The sequence below is a fragment of the Lycium ferocissimum genome, unplaced genomic scaffold (genome assembly GCF_029784015.1).
Source record: "Lycium ferocissimum isolate CSIRO_LF1 unplaced genomic scaffold, AGI_CSIRO_Lferr_CH_V1 ctg11790, whole genome shotgun sequence".
Lineage (NCBI taxonomy): Eukaryota > Viridiplantae > Streptophyta > Magnoliopsida > Solanales > Solanaceae > Lycium > Lycium ferocissimum.
Window position 1 is genome coordinate 17953 of NW_026714030.1, and position 11811 is coordinate 29763.

Genomic DNA, 11811 nt, shown 5'->3' on the forward strand with positions numbered 1-11811 from the left:
AGACGATCAGCACGAGAGATGGAAGCAGACCCAACCTGATACTCTGCATTCATAAAGAATGCAGCTAGTGCAGGTCAATACAAAATAACAGTACTGGTAGGTATCATCGGCCTACTAAGCATAGCTAGCATAATTCACACAATAAATCAAGATAGGCAGATAAACCAACAAGTATAAATTAAACAAACTCGAAGCCAAGTATACGTCATCGCCTAAGTGAAGCATCTAATCCCAATTTTCACCAAGTCTCAATTTATCAAACCAAAACCAACATCACACGTACAACACCAAAACATCTCAATGTAAGTTATGATGCAATGCAATGCAATAATGTATGGATGCAATGCAATGCCATGCAAATGTGATGTGTCGTGAAAGTACGGCACATTTAATGTCTTTTTACTAGAAGTTTTACTTGTTTTTAAGTGCTTTTATATCGTTTCTTATGTTATTTTGATGTTTTGTAGGGTTGGTTGACTAAGGAACGAAAAGGAAGAAAATCGTTGAAAAACAGACAACTTCGAGCAAAAGGACGGTCCGTAACTCGTGTTACGGACCGTAACGTAATCCGTAACCTGAGAGGAAATTCCAGTAAGATGCTGACAGATTATCGATGTTACGTCTCAAAAGAACGGTCCGTAATCCATGTTACGGGCCATAACGATGACCGTAACCTAGAGGGAAACTCCAGTAATATCTTTGAAGAATTGGCAACGTTACGATCTAGAAAGACGGTCCGTAACGCAGGTTACGGGCTGTAACGTGGGATGTAACCTGTGTTACTGTCCTTCGAAGGAAGCCGTAACTGTTGTCCTAAAATCAAGCTGACAAAGGATGGAACAAAGGATGGGCCGTAACACGTGTTACGGTCCGTAACGATGCCGCGAGGGGTGTTTTTGTCCAGAACTATAGCGCAATTTTTGGTGCTATAAATAGTTAACTTTAGGTTTTTCAGCCATTATTCATTCACTCTAGAACATTAACTCTTAGCATTAAATATTTTGTGAAGTTGTTGGAGCATTTAAGGCCTCAATATCATCCTTAGTTCACATTGATTACTATTGTAAGTACATTATGTCATCTTTTGAGCTTTCCTTGTTGAACAAAAGAATGAGTAGCTAATATTAATTCTAAGGTTGTGGACCCTATGATGGGTATTATGTGAATGGGTTTCTACTATTGATATATGCATAATGGTTATTGGTGTTTATGTTTAGTGTTGTGTAATGATTGCAAGCATTAGCCTAAGCCATTATTCTAACTTTTCTTGGGAAAGTGAGTTAGCATTGGTAAGATTGAATAGCAATGACTCGGGACGTTACCCTCATTTAATAGACTAACTTAGGAATAAGAACAAGTCTAATTGGCATTATTGATCGTTCTTCGATATTAACTCTTTTGTATTTGGGAAAATCATAAAGAGGAAATACGGCCTAACTGTTGGGAAACATTAGGAAGTTTTTAAGAGATCGAGTGCAAATCCTTAGAACAACCATTAGATGTATATCACATTGAAACCTGAAGCATAATATATAATCAAAACAGGGAACACAACCTTAGTCTCTCTCTCGCATTAATTACAATTCAAGTCGAAGTATTAGTTTATATTACAAAACAAATATTCCAAACTATTCGGAATAGGATTAAAGCCTTTAAAGACCAGTATCGCACATAATAAGTACCTTTTTCTATCCATATTCCCTGTGGGATTTGACCCCAACCTAGTTTGGGTTACTATATTTGACAACATCCACTTTACGCCACTAATAGCTGTAATTTGAGCATATCAAATTTTGGCGCCGTTCTTAGGAGAATACTATTTTGAAATTACTGATTGTTATGTACTTTTCTTTAAAACTTTTTCTATTCCATCACACCTTGTTTGCTGTTTTTGGTGAACCAGGTGAAAATGGCTGGAAGACATAATCGAAATCAAGGAAACCAAAGTGGGCTCCAGGTGAACCCATCACCACCAGAAGAAGAGGATGATCAGAATATATTTGAATTCGTTAATGAAGCTGATTATGCTTCTGATGTGGTCCCTCCTAGGACCGGAAATGCTACTTTCAAAATCGATAGCTCTATCTATCAGCTGTTGAAATTTAAAGGTTATTTCCGAAATTCTTCGGAGGATTCTCCACTCCGACATTTGAAGAACTTCCTGCATGTATGCGATCAACAATCCCAAGGTGTTGTTTTTGCTGATGCACTTTGGTTACGGGTCTTCAAATATTCTTTGGCTGGACAAGCAAGGAAATGGTATGAAAAGCTGCCCAGCAATTCTATTCACACCTGGAGCGAGCTAGCCAATACATTTTTTAAGAAGTGGTTTCCACCGAGCAAAAAGGCTGAACTTCGAGATAAGATCTTTGAGTTTAAACAACTCCCGGGGGAACAATTATATTCTCCATGGGAAAGGTTCAAGTACTATCTAGCTTAATCTCCAACTCATCCGGATGCTATTCTCGAGAAGTTCTACAAGGGGTTAGATACAATAAATCAAATTGCTTTCAATACTGCCGCTGGTGGATGCTTCATGGACAAGTTATTTGTCAATATCACCCATTTGCTCGATAAGCTCACCACCCACAATCAAGCTTGGCATTCAAATGATAACGAGAGCTTGTCTTATGGTAGTTCATCACTAGCTGCGGTTGCAAAGGAGAACCATGAGAGGGATCATGCCTTTGCTCAATTGCAAACTAAGGTGGATCTACTATCAAAGAAATTGGCAGATAAGGATGCACAGAGGGTAAATGTTGTTGAGGAGTTACCACCTCCTCCACCAGGGATGTATCAAGTCCCTGAAGGGATGTACCAAGAAGGGAAACAACATTATGAAGATGCTAACTATGTCAACAACTCCAAAGGGAGTTATCAGAGGCAAAATTATCAAGGTCCAGGACATCACCCATGGCAGAAGCCTCAACACCAATTTCATGGAAACAATTACAACAGAAATGATCAAGGAAATCCCAATCAAGGGAATTACAATAACAGGAATTATGGCAACAAGAGCTCTAACCCCTATATTCTACCAAAGGCGCAATCGTCAAATTCTCAGCAGTGGAGAGACAATTCAGCTAGAAACTCTGCTAGCAATGCTGCTAATGATTCTGCTGAGTCAAGAAGAGCATGATGTAGAAAATGCTAATAAGCTAGGACAAAATGGAAAGTACAATAAAAGGAATGTCTTAGGTTCAACTATCTCATTCAGCTGCCCTTCAGAAGCTTCAATCACAATTCATAGACTTTTCCAGAGAAGTGCATACTCCTCAGCGTGGATACCTACCAAGTGATACAGTTCCAAACATGAAAGGTAGTGGGGTAAACTATGTGGAGCATGTAGCTGCTATTAGCACCCAAAGTGGAAAAATACTTCAAGGTGCTAATAAAAAGATGATTGATCTTGAACCGATTGTTGAAGAAAAGGCACAACCTAATGTGTCTGATGTTATTGTGGAGGAAGCAACAGAGGAGGAAGTCCCTACTATAGCTGAAGAGGAGCAGAATCTTGAGAATCCTAAGGCAGGGAGGGAAAAATGAAAAGGGGAAGGCAAAACTTTCTGGCGCTCTTTACCCTTTAACTCAATTGTTCAAATCTTCACCGCCTTTTCCTCAAAGGTTAGTGAGAAAAACAAAAGATGACAAGTGCTTGCGATTTTATGATCAACTCAAGCAATTGACGATGAACATTCCTTTCATGGACGCTGTCCAAGGAATGCCTGGGTTTGCTAAATATTTGAAGGATCTCTTAACAAAGAAGAAAAAGCCATTGAAACACGACACTGTGGGTATCACTCATCGTGTCAGTGCTATTATTTCCAAAACCATGATGTAGAAAAGGGAAGATCCTCGAGCATTGACCATTCCATGCACTATAGGGCAGCAGGACTTTGCCAAGGCTTTGTGTGATAACGAGGCTAGCATAAATCTCATACCCCTTGAGATTTTCAAGAGATCATGTTTGGGGATAACAAGGCCCACTACCATGAGGTTGCAAATGGTTGACAGATCGATCAAAAGGCCAGTTGGGGTGGTTGATAATGTTTTTGTTCGAATTAGGGAATTCTTTCTTCCGGCAGATTTTGTGATTCTTTACTATGCAGTTAATCAAGAAATTCCTATTATTCTAGGGAGACCTTTCCTTGCTACGGGTAGGGCTCTTATGGATTCAAAAAAAAAATGAAATCAAGTTCAGGGTTAATGATGAGGAGGTGACTTTTAACTCCAGTAAGGGTATGAAATTGCACAATCTTTATCAAAGTATTTCGGTTATTAATTCTTTTGATGTGTTGGATGAAGCGGTGGAGTTCAAGATGGAGGAAAAAATTTTGGGTGAAGCACTATCGGCCATCTTGGTAAATTTTGATGCGGAAGAGATGGAGGGATATATTGAGACGGTAAACTCACTCACCGGGTTGGGTTCTAACTCTTATGAGCCCAAGAAATTATCTCTTGATCTAGAGAAGCGAACAACTCCTCCGATAAAACCTTCACTTATTGAGCCGCAAAAGTTAGAACTCAAGCAACTTCTATCCCATCTTAGATATGAGTTTCTTGAAGCAAATAGTACTCTCCCAGTTATTGTGTCATCACTTCTAAATGAGGGCTAGACTCAAAGACTCCTTACAGTCTTGAGGAAACATTTGAGGGCCTTGAGTTGGACTATTGCAGACATCAGGGGGATTCCCTCCGGAGTTTATGAGCACCGAATTCAGTTGCAAGAGGAAAGTTCACTAAGTGTTGAGCATCAAAGAAGATTAAATCCATCGATGCAAGAGGTAGTAAAAAAGAGATTATTAAGTGGCTAGATGCTGGGGTGGTTTACCCGACTGCTAATAGTCCATGGGTGAATCCAGTCCAATGTGTGCCAAAGAAGGGGGGCATCACGGTTGTCCCTAATTCAAAAAATGAGTTGATACCTACAAGAACTATCACTGGTTGGAGAGTTTGCATGGACTACAGAAAGCTGAACACTGCATCTTGCAAAGACCATTTCCCTATGCCTTTTGTTGATCAAATGCTTGATCGGCTAGCCGGAAGGTATTATTATTATTTCTTGGATGGGTACTCAGGGTACAATCAAATCAACATTGAATTGGAAGACCAAGAAAAGATTACTTTCAATTGTCATATGGGACATTCGCTTTCAGTTGAATGCCATTTGGTCTTTGCAATGCCCCAACTACTTTCCAGCGATGTATGATGTCCATATTCTCTGATATGGTTGAAAACTTTCTTAAAGTCTTTCTGGATGATTTCTCTATTGTGGGAGATTCATTCGATAAATGTTTAGAACATATTGATTGGGTGCTATAAAGGTGTGAGGAGACAAACCTGGCTCTTAACTTGAAAAGTGTCATTTTATGGTAAAGGAGGGAATTGTCCTTTGCCATAAGATTTCTGAGAAAGGGATTGAAGTGGACTAAGCCAAGATCGATGTGATTTCAAAACTCCCCCCACCTATCTCAGTTAAGGGAGTTCAGAGTTTCTTGGGGCACGCTGGATTTTATAGAGGTTTCATCAAAGACTTCTCAAAGATTGCAAATCCAATGTGCAAACTTTTGTAAAAGGAATCGAAATTCAATTTTGATGCAAAGTGCATCAAGGCTTTTGAAGAGTTGAAGTTGAGATTGACTTCAGCCCCTATTGTTGTGTCTTCGGTTTGGTCTTTACTTTTCGAATTGATGTGTGATGCTAGTGGTCTTGTTATTGGCGCTGTGCTTGGTCAGCGGCTCAACAAAATCTTGCACCCAATTTATTATGCAAGAAAAACACTAAATGGAGCTCAAATGAATTATACAGTGACAGAGCAAGAGCTACTTGCTATTGTTTATGCTTTCGACAAGTTTTGGGCCTATTTGTTGGGTGCCAAGGTAGTGGCTCACACTGACCATCTTTGCCTTGTGCTATTTGATGGCTAAAAAGGATGCTAAGCCACGGTTGATTAGATGGTTCTTATTGCTACAAGAATTTGACTTTGAAGTCAAGGGCCGAAAAAGGTCAGAGAATCAAGTGGCTGACCATCTTTCCAGACTTGAAGAAACAGGAAGACCAACTGATGTGCTAGATATTGATGACACTTTTTCGGATGAAAGAGTATTGGTGGTTTCCAGTGATGTGGCACCATGGTATGCCGATATTGCCAATTATTTGGTAACCGGCATTGTTCCTGAAGATTTGAAGGCATATCAAAAGAAGAAATTCTTGAGAGTATTATTGGGATGAGCCTTATTTATTCCGGACTTACGCAGACAATATAATCACACCATGTGTGGCTGAGTCTGATTTGATGGAAATCTTGAAGGCTTGTCATGATTCTACAGTTAGTGGGCATCACAGTGGAAATAGAACTGCAGCCAAGGTGCTAGAGTGTGGCTACTATTGGCCTGCCATCTATCATGATGCGAATATGCCGGCACGTTCTTATGATAAATGCCAGCGCCAAGGCACCATAGGTCGGAAGCATGAAACATCGATGAATTTTGTGCTTAAGGTGGAGCTCTTTGATGTGTGGGTGTCACGACCCAACCCCGTAGGCCGTGACTAGCGCCCGATCTGGGCACCCGTGCATACCATAAGCCAAAAATAGTAACTCAAGTATATAAAAATTTGGGCAGAGTTTCCTCTGTTTTTCTTACTAACCAGAATTTACCTGCGCGCGTTAAAATACCAACAAAGGCCACACAGGGCCAACATATTCATATACTCATATATAGGCGAGCCGACAAGGCTGCCGCGGTGAATAAACCGCCCAAACATACAATACGTGCATATAGCTGTACAGATATAGCCACACCCACAGACATGTCTACAGGCCTCTACATAGAGCAACAAAGTCATATGACGGGACAGGGCCCCGCCGTACCCTGAACAAATATACACAAATGTAACAAAAGACTGTACCAAAATCTGGGCTCCGGACAAAGGAGCTCTCCAAAATAGCTGAACGGGAGTCCTAAGCTGGCGGCTCGCTCAACCGTGTATCAGCACCTGCGCGGCATGAAACGCCCCCGAAGAAAGGGGGTCAGTACGAAAAATGTACTGAGTATGTAAAGCATAGAATATAGTAAACAGGATCATAACTGGGCTGGGGTTCACCGAACAAATATAGTATCAACACAAATCCGAAGACAGAGAATCAGAAGACTTGCCTTAATCGTGTGTCATGTCATAATATCATCATATATACATACCGTACCCGGCCCTCTAGCGAGGGACTCGGTGAAATGCCGCATGCGTACCGTACCCGGCCCTTTATGAGGGACTCGGTCATACCCGGCCCTTTCGGGACTCGGTGAATAATCACATCATCGTATACCGTACCCGACCCTTTCGGGACTCGGTCGTACCACGCCCTTTCGGGACTCGGTGAATAAATCATACAAGTATCACGTATAGGTAATCATATACACATAACAAATAATTAACCAGACTACTTTCCAGAATTCGAGGACCAAATGTGTTTACCGACATTCAAAAGTGCATAAGCAAGTTTCAGATTGATCGGAATTAGTAAGTGAATGTTATGAGCTTTCGCGGTCGTTTTACGTGTCCAAAGCATGTCATACAACTCAATGGAATAGTCAAAACAGCTATCTTTTAGTAATTAAGATGACAACCAAAGGCTTTCCTTAAATTTCGCTTAAGTACGTCAAACAGTGTATTATAAGGAAATCTCGGAATACGTGGGCCCACCTCGGTCAAATTGAGGCGGTGTACCCAATTTGTCATCGTTAGGCCTGATGGAGTCATGTACTAAAGATTCAATGCCATCTAATTCCATTTGGACAAGTACTAATTGTTTAAGCGGTCATTTGAACAAAACATGAGTTTCTTAGTTCAATTCTATTGAATGAAAAAGGGCCAAATTCAAACTTGGATTTCTAGGAGTAGAATCGTCCCCAAGGTCCAAATCCGAGCCTAATACACCTAAGACATGCCAAGAGAAGAAATGGGAGAGCTTTACATACCTTATTGGCTTCTTACGCCTTTCGAAATTCACTTCCCGTTTCGCTGTAAAAATCTGCAAATGGTCACATTGACCGGTTACTATTCATGAGACTTACAATTTCCAAGCTTAACCAATATTGTTCTATAACAATTTGGGCAGCATCCCCCCTATACATATAACATCCCCGAGATTCAACTCGGCTCGTTTCAACAACAACCAAACCAACAACCAAGCTACAACATCAACAATCAACTCAAAATACATTCTAACATCAATAACTCTTTTTCTACATAACTTCAACAACATTCATAATATACTTTCTTCAACCACTTACGACCAAGCTAATATCAACGTTTACATATTCGATTACCAATCCAAACCCATTCAAACCATATACGAGATCACTTTAAGCAATCCATACAATATTTCCAACAACCCAAATATTGTTCCATTGTACCCGAATTGGCCCCCAAGCCCAAGAACAACATCAAATACATTCTTATCTTCCAAATTCATGATTTATACCATTAAGCCACACACTAACAATGCAATATTCGTAAATACAAAAATTACATAGAATTCACATAAGCTTCCAACTCACCTCTTAATCAACATAACATTATTCTAAGTCGTTAAACTTGCATTTCTCATTATAAAATCCATAACGACAACAATTAAAACGCTAACGACGATTTGTTAATTCACAATTACACTAAGGGGACCATACGGCCAACACCACTTCCATTCACAAAAATTATTTTCATTCTTTTCTTCACTCTACAACCATCAAGCCATGCTAATTAAAATTTATTCATCACCTTTGACACCATATACATGCACACGGCCAAACCCATATACACAACCTTAACTCTGACTTGATTTCTATCATGATTTTCCTCCTTTTTAACACACTACATCACATATAAACCATGCATAATACATAAAACAAGATTGAAACTCACCTTTCTTCTTCAACTTTACAACTTGCTCAAGTTGGTGAATGATGAAAACGAATAATCTATCGCTCCAAATAACACTTCCACGTTAATAAGCACCCTTGAATTAGTAGGTTTGCATGAAGAAACAATTTTTCTCTTGGCTTAATCTTGGTCTCTCTTCCTCTCCCTCTTGGCCGAATGGTTAGCTAGTTCTTGTTCTTCTCCTTTATTTTTCTTGCTCTTCTCTTTCTATATTTCTCTTGAAACTTCTATTAATCCACATATTAGTCACATGGAAAATTAATTAAATCCCATGGATTTGGGCCTTGATATGGCCGGCCACCTCACTTTTCTTGGGCCTTGTTTTCATGTTTTTTTTTTTGAGCCCAATTCGCTTGGTTCATATTTCGCAATTTACGAAACTAATTTTCGAAATTCCAATTTTGCCCTTGGCCTTCTCCGATGTCTTTGCGCCAATATGTCTCCATGAACAACATAGATATATTAATTAAGATCAAGATATTGACTCAAGACATGCAAGTCACAATTATTTCAAAATTTCCGAATAGGCGAAAACACGGGATATAACAGTGGGGCATTGATTTTATGGGGCCATTTGTGAGCTCATATGGCCTGAAATATATTCTTGTTGCTGTGGATTATGTCTCCAAATGGGTGGAAGCGGTGGCCTTACCTAACAATGATGGAAGGAGAGTCATTGCCTTCCTAAAGAAAAACATCTTCACCAGATTTGGCACTCCTAGAGCCATTATTAGTGATGGTGGTTCTCACTTCTGCAACAAACCATTCACGGATCTTCTTGAAAAATATGGCGTGCATCACAGGGTTGCCACTCCATATCATCCTCAGATGAGTGATCAGGTTGAAGTCTCCAATCGAGAGATAAAAAGCATCTTGGCAAAAACAGTCAATGTGAATCGCACTGACTGGTCTAAAAAGTTAGATGATGCTCTATGGGCATATCGCACAGCTTTCAAAACACCTATTGGGACTTCACTGTATAAGCTAGTATTTGGGAAGGCATGTCATTTGCCTATTGAGCTTGAACATAAGGCCCTTTGGGCATTGAAAAATTTGAACATGGATTGGCATGAAGCAACCAAGCTGGGGTTGTTTCAAATCAACGAGATGGATGAATTTAGGTACAATGCCTATGAAAGCGCAAACTTGTGCAAGGAAAAATTGAAATACTATCATGACTCGAAGATCCTCAAAAGGGATTTTTACCCAAAGGATTTGGTCCTGTTGTACAATTTGCGCCTAAAGTTCTTTCTGGGCAAGCTCAAGTCTCGATGGTCCGGGCCGTTGGAAATTGTTAGTGTTTCCCCAAATGGAAGTGTCATTGAAGTGAAAATCGAGGATGGCACTCGGACTTTTAAAGTAAATGCGCAAAGGGTGAAGCACTATCATTGGTACATTGATGGTGGAAAAGTGGTTGATAGATATCATTTAAAACACAATTTCTAAGCTAGCAATGGAGCTATCACGTCGTGCCGCGATGTTAAATCAAGCGCTGTGTGGGAGGCAACCCACATTTACTGCTTTGTGTTATTGTAAATATCGTATTTCCTTTGTTTTCTTTTGTGTTTGTGATGTTTGTTGATGTGTTAGGACTCTCGTGAAAGAGGAGGCAAAAAGAATTAAGTGTTGGGGCTTGCACCAAAAGACGCTCCACGTTACACTGGCGTAATACATAGTGCGGCCCGTAACATGGAGTGTAACAAAAAGAGGAGAAATGATGAAATCACTGAAGGAAGGAGACTAGTGTTACGGTCCGTAACATAAACCGTCGAATGCGTTACAGACCGTAACATGTGACCGTAATTTTGAGTAACACCTGAGTAGCCACTGGAAATTTAATGTCTGTTACACCAGGTATTACGGTCCGTAACACAGGTTACGGACTAGCATTTGTATAATTTCCAGGTTATTAATGAATCATGAAACGAGGTCATTTGGATCGATCGTAACACGAGTTACATCTCGTACCCTGTGTTATGGTCCGCAATTGGGGCGTAACGGTCAGGAAAGATTTAAATACCTTACCTAACGGTTACCTCTCATTTTCCAAAAAAAAAAAAAAAATCAAACGGCACCACCACACTTATAACTTCACTTCACCCTCATCTTCTCTTCATCTCTCACTTACCATCTCTTCATTCTTCCCTTACCATCTAAAAGTTTTTTTTTTGTTCTCTTAAGTTCATCGCTATCAGCCATTTGTTAATTCTCAAGTTTTTCTTCCATTTTCGTCCAATCTTTCCACAATCAGGGATGTTGATGCTTTGAACTCCCTACTCGTCCATCTAATGCTAGGATTGATATGTTCTTCCACGATTAAATTCGTATACCATGAAGGGTACATAGTGAAGTTTCATTGATTTTTGAACATGGATTGACTAAGGTGGGGGTTGGGTTTGGTATGATTGTTGTTTTATTGGACTCGTGGGAACAAGGGCATTGTCTCCTACTGAGTCAGAGGGCATCCTGATTGAAAATTTCACTTGTGAAACAAGTAAATTGGTTTTGCCGCCAACTATTTGATAAAAAATTTCAAAAAAGAATTTGAGAAAACCGAATGAAGTCTGAGTAACCCGAGGTACGTGAGGGTGCCAACTGGTGTTCTTCACCAAAACCTAAGGATCGTAAGTTTGAAAATTGCCACGCCCCAAAACCCAAGCTAGACGTGATCGGCATCCGACGTCATGAACAACATCGGAAGAACCTAAAAGATACAATAATAACACTTGAACCCGCCGTGTTAACATTCGCTCTCAATAGTTTATAAAATAAAGGTAAACAAATCATGCATATAAGAATTAAATCAAATTTAAGTCTTTAATTATCTATTCTTGTCAAACATAACAACGTGCCCAAGAGTTAATCAATAACTCA

At 39.9% G+C, this 11811-nt stretch overlaps 1 protein-coding gene across 1 annotated transcript; it reads left to right on the top strand.

Annotated features, from left to right (window-relative positions):
- Positions 1-2536: 2536 nt before the first annotated feature.
- On the top strand, positions 2537-3139 carry LOC132041814 (uncharacterized). The gene has a single exon (XM_059432506.1). The coding sequence runs from the start codon at positions 2537-2539 to the stop codon at positions 3137-3139; it is 603 nt and encodes a 200-aa protein (XP_059288489.1).
- The last annotated feature ends 8672 nt before the right edge of the window (positions 3140-11811 follow it).